A 16,071-nucleotide genomic window follows, 5' to 3' on the forward strand; every position below is an offset into this window, starting at 1 on the left:
AGCTCACTGCATGGAGACGGCTGGCAAACTGCCCTGCTCCTCAGGCAGCCAATGAACAAGGCCTACTGTATAGGACCTTAAATTTCAAAGTGCTGCTGCTGCATCCTCCAGCTCCCTGAAGTCCAGTGCGGCAGTGGCCAGGGCTGAAGCAGCATCCTCCAGCTCCCTGAAGCCAATGCCCAGCATGGGAAGTGCATTCTCCACTACATGCAATTTTAAAAACGCAGTCGATCCTCTCAGAGGGAGCCAGCATAAATGTCTTTTTGTTCTGCGTGCTTACAGTGCCCAGCGCAATGGGGTCCTGATCCAGAACTAGGAATCCTAGGCACCAATGCAATACAAATGAGTAATAATGATACATGTTGATCAAATTCGAGTCTCTCACTGTTCATTACTTTGGGTCAGGGACAGAATTATCCTCCTAGGTAGAGACTTTTACAACACGCAATAGACAGGAAGCAAATGATGCCACAGAAGTTGCAGCCTCATCTATAGCACCGTCTTTGTTATTGTGAGAGTTAATGCTTTGTACTTCCCTAAAACCTTCCAGCTGGAAATATCAAAGCACTTTACACTAATGAACGGACGCTCACAATCCTCCTGCCAGGTTGCTAAGAACTATTAATCCCATTTTACAGATGGGAAAACTGAGGTACAGAGTGGGGAAGCCATTTGCCCAATGTCAGAGAGGAAATCTGAAGCAGGGCCAGGAATAGAACATATATCTGCCAGTTCCCAGCTCTGTGAATCATCCTCTGGAACATCCTTCCTCCCCAGTTGTTTTGTTTGAGCTTTTTAACCTCGGGTCCCTATACAACCACCACCCATACATATTCTTACAGCCCAGTGTCATCCTCAGGCTGATTTATAGGATATATTATATGACAAAGCACATGAAGGATGCAAGAGCCTGCCCATTCTAGGCCCTTGTCTGCAGAGCAGGAATGCAGGGAATGGCCCCCAGTGACTCCTACCTCCAAAAATCGAGAAATGTCCCTTTTATCATTGACTCTCATGGCCACGACATTCTCAAACATCCAGAAGAAGGGGCGCTCCTCCCCCACCTTGGGACGGGCGTAATTGAGGAGATGATAGAACTCGAAGAACAGCCTTCCAGTGCCTTCTGCAACAGGGAATGTATAAGACTGTGATGTCTTACCGCAGCCCAAAGAGAAGAGAGAGACTCCCATCTCCTGGAACAGCGACAGCACAAGCAGGAACAACAAGAGCTCCCTTCACACAGTGCTCTGAACACGCCTCCACCCTGAACTAGCCGTGGGAGCCCTTCCAGAGGTTAGACAAGCTCAGTCTCCACGGTCCATTCAGTCCTGGACCTCCCTGAAGCAGGTGCCAATTGGGGAACATATTAATGCCATTTATGGTGGTGGTAGTTTTAGACTCCTGTCCACCAGGAACTGGAATGAGACACCAAGTCATTTCCCAGAAACCATCAAACAGTCACCAGACCAGATGGTAGAATCCTGTGGCCAGCACCAAACCCGGCTGGATATGAACCAGGGGGTTAGAGGTGAAGTGTTCCATTCCCCATTAGCCACCACGCCCCTCCAGAAATAAACAAACAGTCTTACCATACAGACCCTTTCTGGCAGGATTCACAATAGAGAGATCGTTACAGGGGCTTCCACCAATCACCAAGTCGAAAGGACCCCATTCCTCAATCTAGGACAGACAATCGGATTCAGGGTCAGTGAACACCAGGTAGCAGTCCTCTCCCATTAAAGTACATGCCACTGGGGGCACAACAACAACTGTATCACAGGTCTGCACACTCAGCTCACACTTCTTTTCAGTAGTAAATAAAGTAAATCCCCCTGGGCATGGCAGGTGTGTTCGCCAGCCCTTCCGTGGAACACATGTCTCTTGGTTATGCTCACGTTTCTCTTGGTTATGTTCCTGACATCATGCACGTATGTGATGTTCCCTTCATGCCGGACAGTTCCCACAGCAATGGAATCTTCACAAATCTCAGAGGCGATGTATTTCTCTACTTTAATGCCTAGGTCCTTCAGAACCAGGTAACCTGTTGGGGAAAAGATACGCAGGTTGAGTTCTGGTTGGGTGGTTCTTATCAGTCCCTCATCCTCCTCCACTGGCTCATAACACACACACTCTGCCACGCTGGCGCATCATGAGCCAGTGCAGACTAAGGATCTTCTCTATGTCAGTAACAGTGGCAGAATCTGGTCCTCTGAGCTCCCCTGCACCCCTCTAAGATCCTCTCCATGGAGGGATACCTTCAAAGAACACATTGGACTTCTCCCAGGAGTACCCATTCAGTCTCTCCGCAGAGCCAGGGAGCTGTGTGCAGAACTGGACCTTCAGTAGTCAAGCCACCTGCACGCAGACATTTCCCCACTGGGGGCTCCATCTTACAGGGAAGCCTCCAGAGATCCCTTGCCTCTCCCTGAACAGAATGGGCAAGAAAGGTGCTCAGCAGCTCAGACAATCAGGCCCTTGCTTTCTAAAGCCCAACTGTTCCAGCTTCCTCAGCAAAACCAAACGGGGCCATACTGCCCCAGAGCTCCCCCTCCTCAGTATTACCCAGGACATGCTGCTTATCGAGTAGGGTCTCCACGAATGTTCTACGCAGCTCTGGTTAGCACTCACTTAGCCTTTCCCGAAGGCATGTCACCAGGTAAGATTAAGATCCAAACACAGCATTTATCTCTTGTCAAGTTGGCTGTATAAAATCTATTCCCCATCCAGATCCAGTTCAGGACTTTGGTAGAACCTATATAGTGTGCAACTGAAGAATTCATCCTAGGTTTTGCCCAGGACACAATGTGTGCGATGACACACTGCCCTTGGTGCACTTAGTGAGTGAGTATGACATGGTTCTTCACCTTAAAGCTGAATTACAGGGTCGAATCCAGGCTTGGTGTAAACAAACACAACTCGACTGACTTCAGTGGAATTGCATCTTACATACAGCAGAACGGAATTTGCCCCGGATGTGTTATTAATTCCAGGCTCTGGGGCCCTGGGACCAGAACTGGTCAGGAATTTTTTTGATGGAAAATGGTGATTCGTCAAAACAGATGCTTTTTGTGGGAAAGAGTCAGTTTCTGTGAAACTTTCCTTGGGAAGGTTTCTCAGGCGAAGGATGGAATTTCTGGTTGGGGGAGAGAGGGGTGTGGGAAAGGAAAAGAAAGGAAAGATAGATAGACAGACAGACATCCCCCACCCCCACCCCAAACAGTCCAGTGGGTAGGGACTCAGCTGGGATGCAGGAAACCAAGTTCAAGTCCCTGCTCTGCCTGATTCAGAGAAGGGATTTGCACCTCAATCTCCCTGCCCCAAGGCGGGTGCTTTACCAACCAGGCTATTGGCTGTTCTGTGGTGGGTCAGTCTCTCCCCCTTTCATGGTTTTTCAAGAAAAATTCCGGAAGTTCTCATTTTCATTCCAATGCAAAACTAAAGCGACATTTCGAAACCTCCAATTTTTTTGCAAACTAGAATTCTTGTTTTCCAGCCAGCTCTACCTGGGACAGAGTGTCGGCATCAGCCTCTGGCTTTGATTTTCTTTCTTTCTTTCAAGCAAGCTGGGTCTGTGCTCAGGCTTTGCTGGTGAATGGACGGGACAACAGCAATTGTGTCTCATGTGCCTGCCCTCTCCCACCACAACTTCCCTCCGTCGAGAGAAAAAACAGCTATTCAGATTCTGGACTCTTCGTCCTCCGCATTTAGTTTTAAGGGGCGGTTTTGTGGATAAAGCGCTGGACTGAGAATCCTGGCTCTGCCTCAGGCTCACTCTGTGTGAACTTGGCCAAGTCACTTCATTGCTCTGGGCCTCAGTTTCCCCATCTGTGTAATGGGCATGATGACAATGATCTAGCACCGTGGGGTGCCATGAGGCTGAGTTCATTCAGGTTTGTGAGGGGCTTGGATCTCCCTGGATGGCAGGCGCTAGAGCAGTACGAATCATCAGTATTTAACACTGTTAGTCATTCATAAATAAGCTCTCTTGACTCCTCACCTGTTGCTATGCCATCAAACAGGGACAGCACTCTGATTGGCCTCCTTTCTGTTGCAGGGACCGCCGGGTAGATTTTAGGCGCATCCTGCAATTAAACAGAGAGAGAAATGAAGTAGGCAGCACCTTCAGCGTGGGCTCATGCTCCTATCGCAGCAGGACGCCCCTGCTCTGGGTAACAGCTCAGTGCTCCACGAGGCAGGCCCCGGGCCCAAGCCCTGTCGTTACGTGGCTCTCAGCTGGCTTCTCTTCAGGAGAGCTTGGGAGAGCCCAGAAGCCTTGGGAGACGAGCGTGCAGGAAAACACAAGCCAGGTACACAGAGGGCACCACGACTGGGTCAAATGCTAACAGAAAAGTGTGGATTTTGAGGAGTGGTTTTAAGAATCCAGCAGATTCCCATAATCCCAGGTGACAGTCAGTAGGACCCCTCAGGAAGATGCCAACCTCCCTTTTATAGGCAGCACAAAGAATTCAAGCACTCAGAGATCACAGTGACAGATGATGTACAAGAACCCAGAGAGACAAAACAGTCCTTGTTGCCTCAATTCCTCCTCCCTATTCTGCTGTCCTTCAGCCATTCTGCTGCTCTCCCCGGGGCACATCCTCAGCTCAGGCAAGCTGCGATGGCTCCACTGAAGTGCACTGGCCAACTAAAACCAGCTGAGGATCTGCTCCTCCACTTGCATGTCTATATGCACAGCTAACATTTCCTCTCTGCTGCTTGCCCTCCTGCTGTATGGTTCTGTGCAAATCCCCACTCCCAGCCTCATGTCCTTCCCCATCGCTAGTGTCCTTCAGTATCTCTCGCCCATCCCCATGTGTGATCTGTTGTACTCCTGCCCCAGGTCGATTTCCTTACATATTCCTGTCCTTTGTCGCTGGTGAAGAAGTCTTGCAGCCGTACATTCCAGTCCGGTCGGCGCTGTAACACCCCATAGCACTTCTGTGGTTGACACATGTAACAGCTCCAGGGCTCTTGCTCTTTTGCCTTGGCCGAGGTACCCTGCCCTACCAGGACCTCCAAGCATTCGACACAGAAGCACCTGCGCAAACCAGGAGAAAATGGTAACTGAGTTCCAGAGGCTCCTCCACTGAGCCACCTTCCACCTCCAAGATTATGCTTGTAAATCTCCCCAGGACAGGACATTACCATGGAGCCCAATTCTCTCATCTCTCCCATCTTTAAGGGAGACAGTGGGTCTCCAGGTCTTCTCTGGCATCACTGTGGAATGCATGTATCTCTAGGTGTTTAGAGCTGATGACCCAGCTACGTGTTCAGCCAGGGTATTCACGCCCCTGCATCCTGGACAAGGCACGTGCTATTCTCTTTAAGGGCTACATGCACAGACCTGCTCAGGTATGAGGCAGGCAGGTCTGCTGAGCACCACACCACAGTCGGGCCCAGAGCATAGTGCTTTCACCTGGGACTTGCTGTCCACAAGCCAGGTCTGAGCAGCTGGGCTCTGAGATGACACTGTGTGAAGAGAAAGGCTACACATCCTTGGGTTACAATCTGGGGAAGGCGAGTCAAGAGCCACTCGGCAAGTATTACAGAGGCTTAAAATAGTGTCCTCTGAACTGAGCCTAAGTGGCGTCTCCCTTTGTCTGGCTGGGGTTTTCAAAGGAGCCAGCCCCTACTGAATTTCAACTCCCTCCAGTTTCCTTTGAAAATCTCAGCCCCCATTACTGCACTGATCGGCCTGTCCCAGTCCACACCTATGGGATGCATTAAGGTTGGAGGCCAACATTTTCAAATCAGACTGCTTATCCCATGGATCCTCCACCTAGAGTTAAGTACGGAAACCCAACTGGCCAGATTTTCCAGCAGTGCTGAGCCCCCCCCCCGCAGCGACTGCCCCAGGAATTCAGTGTTCCCTCTAATTTTTCCCACCCACATGTGGAATTAATTTTGTTATGTGACACGTCCCCTCCATCTTGGTGCACAGAACAAAATTCATGTGGCGGGGGTGGGGCCAAGGGGTTCGGAGTGTGGGCGGGGGCTCAGGACTGGGGGTGTGAGGGCTCCAGCTGGGGATGCAGGCTCTGGAGTGGGGCCAGGGATGAGATTTGGCCTGCAGGCTGCCCCAGGCTACAGTTGGGAAAGAAGACTCCCCCCCAGCTCTCTATCCCTGCAGCAGCACCTGGGCTGAGGTGGGAGAGGTTGGGCTGGAGCCGGCCAGGAGTGGCACCTCTCCTAATCATGTCAGGTCGAGGGCTGTGGGAGAGGCATCTGTCCCCCCCGCAGCCAAGCGCCTGCATGGTGCTTAATAGGCTGCGACGCAGCCGCGCAGCTTAGAGGGAACTTAGGCCAGGATCTGCTGGAGAAGGAGAAACACCCGTGGCAGGTGCCAGGGCGGGGGTGCCTACCGGCAGCAGCTGGCATTGCTACACAGCAGCAGCTCCTTGCCCTCGCAGCACACTGTACAATACGACTGGTACCCGTCCTCGTCGTACATGTAGAAGAGCTCCAGGAATCGATCCTAGCGAGAAGCATGCCCAACAGAGAGAGTCAGAGTCCCAGAGTCTGCTGCAGAGGCAGCCCCAGACAGCACCAGGCAAGATGGAGAGAACACAGAGGGCACATGGCGCACGCGAAAACCCGAGGCTCCAGGAAGGCTTTGGCTCATACTGAGAGGCAGCACAGAGCTGCACCTCTCCGGTGTCCCTTGGGAGCCTCTTGAGCTCCTGGGTGCACAGGGCAGCAGATGCTGCATCCGCACATGCACGTAGGGCTGGATCCAATGCCCGGGGAGCCAATGGAACGAGTCTCACTAACTTCCATGGGCTTTGGATCAGATATTAGAAGGGTGTCGCGTGCTCTCCCCTAGGATGCCAGCACAAGGGTGTGGCACCCTGGCTCCACCTCCCCCAGCCCTATCCCGGGTAGGGTGAGCGACCCCCTCCCCAGCCTTAGCGCACGGTCATGGCGTGGCCCCACCCTAACCCCGACACGGGAAGGTTAGCAGTGCTCCCATAGGCCCTGGGGCTTCCCACCCCAGCTGGTTCTCACCCCACCCCACTCGGCAGCTGCTCTCAAAAGCCAGAGTCACTGCACACTGACAGTGACCTGACCCAGCCTTCTCCCCAGGTCCCCCGCACCCACCCTCACTAGTGACTTACCCTGCAAGTCTGGCAAAGGCCCCCCTCAAACAGCGGGTGGAATGTGGCTGGGTTTTTTCTCCCGCACGATAAACAACTGTCTGTTTAATACAATGAACACACCCTTTAAAAACAGTGTTATTGATCCCAGGAGCACCTAGAGGCCCAGAACGAGAGCGGGACGCCACAGTGCCAGGCGCTGCACAGACGCACAGTGAGAGACAGCTCTCGCCCCGAAGAGCTCAATCTACGCAGACGAGAGACACAGGAGGGCAGAAAAGAAGGACGATTATTCCCTGCATTAACGACGGGGAGCCTCAGCTCCGAGAGACAAAGGGCCCCAATTCAGGTGCTCAGCACCCACAACAGGAGCCAGATTTCCCAGGCAGCTCAGCTCCCCGGTAGCTTTCTCCTTTGCTGCAGTAATCGGTGAAAAGGGACCCCTAAGAATCGAGTGGCAGGCAGCAGCCCTTTGTTTGTCACTGCCCCCTCCGTGGCTCATACCAGAGCACCCACCAGAAGCCCACAGGGCCCTTCCTGCTAGTCTGCAGAATGAAGCATCTTAAGAGCCAACCACCACCTCTGTGACGTAGGTATGATCACGATTAGTACTTTGCAAAGCGGCACAGAGAGTGAAAGTCAGTTCTGAATCAGTGGCAGAGCAGACTAGAACCCAGCCATCCTTAAAGCCCCACCTGTTCCCGCTTAGGCCTTATGGCGCTATGCTCCGGTCCCTTCCGGAGTTTCAATTTTGCCAAGTTTGTAAGGAAACACTGTCCATAAAGACAGGCTACTTCTCCCCTTTGCTGCGTCCCACTTAACACTGGACTAATTCTATTTCCCCCCCAGCCCCCACCTCATTTTCTCCATTTTCCATAGATCATTATACGGCCCTTTGCCCCATATAATTTTTTACAGCATGTTTAGGTATAGCGGAATTTCACGAACAAACCAATTTCTGACCAACCTGAGTTTAACTTTTAGCCAGTAGCCCCCTCTCTTAGACTGACCTTTACCCCTGTACGTACAGAGGGCCAGTGAAAGGTCTAGGTACCAGTCAGGGCCCGATCCTGCAGGGATATACACACATGCTTCACTTTATACACTGAGAGAGGCCTCAGCGAACTCCAAGGCACTACTCCCAGCATCTCAAGTTAAACACCTGGGTAACTGTTTGCAGGGTGACTTTCACCCTGCGGGAAGGATGGTCACCTCTCCAGCAACCTGGAGAACTTCCAGTAATTCCACACGGTGCAATTAGACGGGAGAGACCAATTATCTCTCATCTCAGGCTGTATCCAAGGACCTGACTTAGCCACTGACTTTTGACTGAGAGAAGAAAGGAAACTAATTACCTTCAAGGTTCCTGTTGTTGTTTGTGACTTCGGAAACCATTTGCTCTTTACAAATAAAAAATAAAAAGAAAATGTGCTCAGTCCTTAAACGATTTTATGTAGCAAACTTTACATGTTACCTGTTTAATAGCACTCAAGTTCCTTAATTTAAACCACTCTAGCAATACTGAATATTCACCCGAAGGCATATATATAGTCACATATTATGCACTTATCTTACACAGACTGTGTGTCCTTTTCGGAGCTTTACTCCAGTGGTTCACTGCTCTGAAACAGACCCAAATGAACCCAGGGGACAATACAGTTCAATACATTTTGGCAGAAATCCTTCTGTAGCCGTATATTAGCAGGCAGCATGAGGATGTGCATGCATGGCGGTGCCTAGATTAGCTATGTCACGCTAAGCGTGTTTGTGTGCAGATTAGGGGACGTGCGGGCGAGGGCTATGTGCAGTGGGGCCGTGTACACATTATGTGGGTATGCACTGTACAGAGGTGTGGATTCTGTATTGACACAGCTAGGCAAATACTTCAGCTCCCACATTTCTGGTGCTACACCAAAAAATGTTGTTCATTCCGTGCTGCTTGAGAGGGAGTCACAGCCTGTCACACGTCACCTGCCCAGAGGGGTCTCTCTCTGGTGCTTTCTATGTCTAAGTTTTTGCTGAATTGTGACATCCCCCTTGGTGCCAGGCCCCCCCCATCTCCCGAGTTACCTCTGCTCTGGTCCTCCTCCACCCGCTCCTTGCTGTTGTTGCAGAAGTTAGTCTTTAGTCGCTTGGCCGGGGGGCATTGTTCAGGGGCACAGACCTCTTCAATGCCGTTCTTGAGGGGAGCCACTCCGTTCTCTGTGAAAGGAGAGCAGCCTCAGCCTTCGCAGACTCTGTCCGGTCCTGACCCACTACCCTGGCTCCTTGCAGTCTTGGTGTTGAATTTCTCTCTCTCCCTCATCCTCACCAAGAATAAGTGCCCTACTCCCCTGGCCAGATTTATCCTGGTCTGGTGAGAGGGCCATGACAAACAAAGGCCAGAGCGCTCCCGAACTAGAATCATGTTACACGTTCTTCCAGTGGGAAGCCTCTTCCGCTAACACGTGCTCGACCCAATGCCACGTTCCCCATAGCGTCTGGCAACACGGCACCCACACCCCGTCCTTCCGGCAGGGATTTAGTCTGAGCTTCTGGTGAGACCCTCAACATTCCTGCTGTGTGCCAGGAGAGTTAATCCCGATGCCAGCCCGGGGCCAGGGCTGCATGTGCTGGAGATGATTGAGAGATTGGGATGGGGGGCTGGGAGATTTCTTTGCACCTGGCACAGTTCTCTCCCTCACACACTAAGCCCTCCCGGCCAGCCATGACTCTGGGAGAGGCGTCTCAAGGGCCATTCTTACTTTTTGCCTTTGCTGGGCATCAAAATATTTCCACAGAGGGGGAAGCTGTGTCCCCCGAGCCCCTCGTGTGGTACCCAGCCCAAGCCCTGCCTGATGGATGAACACAACCAAACAACAGTTTAGTTCCTGGAGCAATATTTTTATGCCAACTGAAAGGCGCTTTGTGTCTTTCCTCTGGCCTTTTGCTGAGCTGCTGTTGGGCGTCTTTTGTCTAATGGCACCCACTGTGCTACTGCCCAGCCAGGGCCAAACGCATCCCTGGGACAACTCCACTGCAACCTCTAGAGCTAGCTCTGGCCCCCGGCGTGCACAGGGAAGCCTGCGCAGCAGGTGACGATGCAGACAGGAGGGAAGAGGTTGGCCAAAGGGTCAGTAGCAGCTAACCAAATTCAAATCCAGAGCCAGGAAATGAGGGCAAGGGGCCAGGTGTGCTGGCAAGTCTTGACCAGGCCAGCTCTGCTGTCTGGCTCACAAAAGCAGCAAACCTGGAGTTTTCGGCGGTTTCAGTCCCTTGCATCCCATGGGCTTGAAGCCGCTGAACGCCCAGTCAATCATGGGCTTTAGCTGCTCTTCCAGAGACTCCCCAGCGGTGCCTGGGAACGTCTTCCCTGCCCGGCTCCTTGCAACCTGCCGGAGAGAGGGGAGAAGTTACCACGTTCTACATAGCCGGATGACAAGGCAAAGTGTCTCACAATGGCATCCCAGTGACAGTCTCCCTTGGAAACAACCCCTCGAGGAGAGAGGGCCAGGGTCATGGGGGCTCCCTGTCTTCTAGTCTGGCTGAAATGCGGAACCCAGGCGATACGGCTGGCCTGACTTTTCTTGCTTGGATGCAGCCTCCTGTGCCAGCCCTCCCCCCAAACATATGTGCACACTGGCTCATTCATACCAGCACCTGCAGCAACAGCTGCTCCCCAGGGTGGGGGACGCACAGGCCTTTCCTGAGGGCAGCACAAATTCCAGCAGTGGGTGTGCCAGCTCCGGAGGGCTCTCTTGGGGAAGAGCACACCTGCAACCAGGCATGTCTGCGAGCCCCAAACCAGGCAGGAGCAGGAGGAATCAGCCCACGGCCACTGGCCCAAATTCCAAAGGCAGCGGAGTCCCTGCAGGTTTGCAGAGAGTAACCAGGAGTGGAATGTGTCCCACTGTGCATACCAGATATTAGCGTCATGAGGCATTTAGCACCAGTGCCAATAACAAGGCCTGCTGCTCATCAATCATCAGCCTGGATCAACTGCTCCCAGGATAACATCCCCGAGCGACTGGGGAGCTGCTGCCGGAGAAGCAAAGATCCTGACACAGAGCCAGACTCAGCAAGACCAGCGTGACTCTGGAGGAGCCAGCAGTTACTCCGATCCCCTGCAGCGTAAATGTGAGCAGCGTCTGGCCCCAAGTCTGCACCTCGGCATGGTGCCAGGAGAGCAGCGAGAGCATCACTGAGCCCACCCCGAACAGCTGGGAAGCATCACTGACACTTTGCAGCGTTAGCCCCTTTTGTCCCCGGACCTCAAACCCCCCCCCCCACACACACACACACACACCCCTTAACTAACGCCTCAATGCCAGGAACTCTCCTAACCTCCCCGTGCACAGAGGGGAAGGGACTTGCCCAAGCTTACGCAGTGAGAGAGCGACAGAGCAGGGAATGGAAGCCAAGAGTCCTGACTCCATCACCTGCTCTACCCAGAAGAGGGTGGCAGGGCTGTTTTCAGGGGTGAAGGAGCCTAGTTTCCTGGCCCAGGCACTTTCACCCTCCTTACTTTCTTCAGTATTAATGCTGAGCAGCCCAACTGCACCACCTGCCTCAGTCAGTCACTCTGGGCAACACGAAGTGTACGCCTCACGTGGCAGATCACTAATTACAGCGTCAGTGTGGGTGGGATATGGCAGGTTCTGACTTCCCTTCCTACGTCCCCCGTGCTCCCCACGCAGGCTGGAGCCCTGAGAAATGCTCTGCCACCCTGCGTTGCCAAGAGACTCCCGCTGAGTGAGCAATCTTGCAACAAAACCCAGCCCTGCTCTCCACTTACCTCTAGGGCATGGTGTACGGCTCGTCGATAGGAGACCAGCTTATTAAACGTGGAGTGGTTGAAATGCTGCCTAAAAGCCATCAGACCCACCAGCTTGTCTGCTGAAACCTAGCAGAAGAGTGATCAATACTTAATAACAGATATTATTAATTATTTATTATTATTAATAATAAAATACAAATAATAAGAAGTACCAGGCATTTATCTAGCTCCTTCCATGTAAGGACCTCAAAGAGCTTTATAAACATTAAGTCTTGCAACATCCCCATGACACTGAGTTGCATTATCTCCCGCCACCCGCAAGGAAAATAAGAGACTCGCTCAAGGCTAAATAGCGAGTTAACGGCAGAGCCAGGAATAGAGCACAGGTGTTTTGGCTCCAGTCCCTTGCCTCAGGCACACTAGAGCACGTCTATATTTACAATATTTAGTCCTGCAGAGAAGGAACCTGTAACAAACAGAAAGGCAATTAGCAGCGTTTGTAAAGGGTGCTTGAATAGCCAGGCATGGAGTCAGCTTGTTGTTTACTCTCAAAACATCCGGTCACACAAGGCCCCTACGTGACACGGTTTGTTTCCCCCAAGAAAGCTCTGCTCAGATCCAGCATCTAGCTCCCAGTGATCGCACCCACCATGCACTGTCCCTGGGGAGTGGGAGGCAGGGCTCGCCTTGCTCTCCAGTGACACCAACATGCACAGAATTGTTAATGGGCATCTGGAGGGAGACTCGCTGCTGGAAGGAGGGTCCGTGCCATGGGGAGAGTGGGTGAGTGTAAGGGAGAGTGTAAAGAACATAGGAATAAATGGCTGACACCTGAGGCTGCAAGGTGCTCTCAGAGGATCTCGCCAGGCTAAAAGGACCCTGAAGCCCATGTTTTCAATCAGCCTCCATAGCATCACCCACAACATTCACAGGGGCATCCATTCCGCCCGTGCAGAATGGGCGACTTCCCATGCGAATGGCCATCTGCACAGTCCCCTGCCCCTTCTGCCTGGGTCGGAGGCGAGAAAGCTGCACCTGTGCGGCTACGGACCAGCCCCTGTGGCAGAGTGTTTTTCATAGAACCATTTCTTATCTGAATAACCTGAGACGTCTGACACTAAAATCTAGTCCCTCATTCACAAGCTGTCCCTCCCGTTGTTGTAGGCTTGCTCCAGTCACTACTGGCGCTTCTGCTGCAGATGGGATTATTTTCTCTTTTTGTTCATTACCAGAATCTTTGTTTCTGAGAATGAAACCATGCTAAGAAATCCAATCCAGGCTTTGCAAATAGGGGCAAGGCAACAAGATCCTGGAGGGGTCACAACGACGAGACTTGGGCACCCTCTACTGGCCATCCAGCTGCCTCTGCAGCAGCACAGGACACAGCAACCCAAGTTTCAAAGCAATCTGCAAGACAAGAGTCCCCAGCCTGACCTCCACTGCTAGAGGGGCCAGTGAGCATCCACAGCCCCGGTGCTTTCAACGTACCTCAGAGAACTTCCCGTCCCCAAACCATTGCACCCAGCGCATTCCAGAGATTGCCTGACGTTTGGACGTGACTCTGTAGGAGACGATGATTGCAGGCCACCAGGAGAAGCCCTTGATCTTCCCCCACACGAGCTCCCCAATTCCAAAATCTTTCCCATCCTGAAAAAGACCAGGGCAATGCAAATCAGCAGCAGAAAACACCAGCCACACATTGCACGAGGAGCCCACAGAAAAGCCAATAACAAGCACCCTCAAGTGATCGTGAAATTGCTTTGTGTACACATTGCAGCTGGGCATTCTGTTTGCACCTCTCTCACCTTTACACAATTCACATGAGTCCAGCTACTCACGTGTGTAAGCATTTACAGGATTGGGCCTTGAAAGCTAGCTCCTACTCCCTCCCAGATGAATGCCAAAGCTGCCCTTGGCGTCGATGAGACCAGGTTCAGGCCCTAAGTCATCAGGGAACAGGGAATTTTGGTTCCAAGCAACTGTCTGTAGAAAGTATTGTAAGATTTTTCAGAAGAATGAGGGAAAGCTTTTTCTGTTGGCAACTTCACACTCAGCTAGGCCTCCTGGGCACTAACATACAGTGCATGCCTCCTCCTGCATTCACCCAACCAGCATGCCCCCTCCTGCTTGTGTCCTGGCTTGCACTATGCAAAAAAACTCAGAGCAGCCTTTTCTCTGCATTCAAACACGCCAGTCTCAGAAGCACCTGGTTTCACTGATGCAGAGACATACGGGTTTACCACCTTCACACTGTTGGCCACATCCTCAGCTGGTGGAAACTGGTGAGGTGAGTGAGCTCCACCCATTTCACCAGCAGAGGCCTTTTCCCCCCTCCCCCCCAGATTCCCTCAGAGGTATGAATTATGCTGTATTATTGGGCATGCAGCAATTCTCCAAAAAGGGCTATATTTCTGGAGTTCAATGTCCCTGCCCTAGTCATCCACATCATGTATAAATTGAAAACTTATTTTATGTACGTTTAGATGAGATGTAATATGGAGCGCTCGAGTGGCACCATAAGCCTGTAGGCAAGGTGAAACACTGGTACCCAAAATAAGGCAGTGACGTTTTTTGCATAGTTCCAGGAACACTGCAACATGACGATGACGCCAGCTTTTACTGTTTATGTTAATTTCAGCACCTTAGTGTGGTGTTTCATGGCCAAAGCTACCAAACAACAATATAGTAAAAGATTTTTATTGGTTTTGCATGTGCAAGTTTTTTTTTCCCCTCAGAAATAATGCTGATTAGCATGTGGCAAAAATGGCAAATATCAACATTTTGCAATATACTCACATGAACTGTTTTCACATTACGTATTCTTAGTTTGCCAAAGTATTTCACAAGTGATTAGAATAGGTTTTTTATATTTTCAAATGAAATTTGCTGACCAGATCAGTCTCACACTGCAGGTTGTGCATTGGTAGCAGTAGATTGCATCCCCACATTTTGTACTGCACAGTGGGTAGATACAGATGTATGTGAATTCCTGATGGAATGCTTCTCCATTTGTGAGTGTTTGTACATACATCACACTTAGTCTGCCTGGTAGAAGGTTTTAATGTGTAATTGCCCGTGCATGCTGTACTGGCCTTTGAAATTTCTAGAAACTAGCTTTTTAATTCAGTGGCACTTACGCCCAGGTCAGTGTAAGAGATGACAAGCCAGTTTCATACTGGGCTTCAAAGTGTTCACTAAACAAAAATGGCAATTTGGATACTAACATATAGATCTAATTTAGTACAAGTCAGTGTACTTGTACAAAATGAAAAATGGTGGGAATGGTGGTGGGAATGCTCACACTACACACTGGGAATTTTACCTTTGTGGGGAGTTGCAGTATATGAAGATATGGAGGATACAAGCCCCTTTACACTTACGTCAAAGAGAAAAAAAACTCCCCGCAATCTTTGAAAAATGTTTTATCTGTCAAGAAAATCAAAAGAAAGCAAAAAACTGTCCAAAGCCACCAGTGGTGGGTAGAATTTGGTGATGGTGGCAGCAGAAGGCCGGAGTGGTGAGTTGTATCAGCAGCTACTGGGTGAGTTTTCTAGTTTAGGTGATGTGCCACCAATGCTCGATCACAAGTGTTGCTTTCAGAAGTACCCAAGCAAGTCAAATATGGCGCATGTCAGAGTTGTGTTAAACCCAGGGAAGAAAACAGACTCTGAATCTGATCACCTGCTTCTATAGCCACTAGAGCAAGCACGTCCTCCAGCAACGGGTCCTGCTGCCGTGCTTGCTTGAGAAAAAACACACAAGACACTCCATAAAACAGAAACATTTGAGAGAGCAACTAATCTAAGGGAGGCAGCAGTCCCAGTGGAGAGGACGACATGTTGCCTGTGGAAGGCTGAACTGCTAAGGATGCCGTTTATCACTAGCCCTGCCCAAAACCATCTAGTAACACTACAGTCACCTTACAACACTGCATTGTATCACCTAGCTGGAGACAAAACAACATCTCCTGTCCAAGCTGCTACAAAGATATAAAGCCCTGCTTCCCTCGGATGTAGATACAGCAAGCTACTCCAGTAGCAACTTACAGGCAAGATTAGAAAAAACAGTGGGGTTCTGTAATTTCACTCCATGCACAGCATGGACCAGGCAAGTCTACCATTGTTCTATGCAGCGCAATAACATCAGCTGATGCTGTCCAAGCTGCTAGTCATCTGAAGCAAGATCTTAAGTTCGTCCAGTGAGTGAGCCTGATGAACTGCT

At 51.0% G+C, this 16,071-nt stretch overlaps 1 protein-coding gene across 6 annotated transcripts in view; it reads right to left on the reverse strand.

The window, feature by feature from the left end:
* The window catches only part of DNMT3B (DNA methyltransferase 3 beta), a 46,875-nt gene that overhangs the window by 10,855 nt on the left and 19,949 nt on the right, over window positions 1-16,071 (reverse strand). For all 6 annotated transcript variants that reach the window (XM_044985973.1, XM_044985977.1, XM_044985976.1 and 3 more), the window contains 12 exons: window positions 13,339-13,497; window positions 11,869-11,976; window positions 10,324-10,465; window positions 9,165-9,296; window positions 8,450-8,494; window positions 7,116-7,195; window positions 6,363-6,475; window positions 4,855-5,038; window positions 3,998-4,082; window positions 1,896-2,041; window positions 1,590-1,680; window positions 975-1,123 (listed from right to left, as the gene is read on the reverse strand). In XM_044985973.1, the coding sequence (XP_044841908.1) occupies window positions 975-1,123; window positions 1,590-1,680; window positions 1,896-2,041; window positions 3,998-4,082; window positions 4,855-5,038; window positions 6,363-6,475; window positions 7,116-7,195; window positions 8,450-8,494; window positions 9,165-9,296; window positions 10,324-10,465; window positions 11,869-11,976; window positions 13,339-13,497 (1,434 nt within the window). The remainder of the gene's footprint in view (window positions 1-974; window positions 1,124-1,589; window positions 1,681-1,895; window positions 2,042-3,997; window positions 4,083-4,854; window positions 5,039-6,362; window positions 6,476-7,115; window positions 7,196-8,449; window positions 8,495-9,164; window positions 9,297-10,323; window positions 10,466-11,868; window positions 11,977-13,338; window positions 13,498-16,071) is intronic.

Source organism: Mauremys mutica, chromosome 13 (genome assembly GCF_020497125.1).
Source record: "Mauremys mutica isolate MM-2020 ecotype Southern chromosome 13, ASM2049712v1, whole genome shotgun sequence".
Classification (NCBI taxonomy): domain Eukaryota; kingdom Metazoa; phylum Chordata; order Testudines; family Geoemydidae; genus Mauremys; species Mauremys mutica.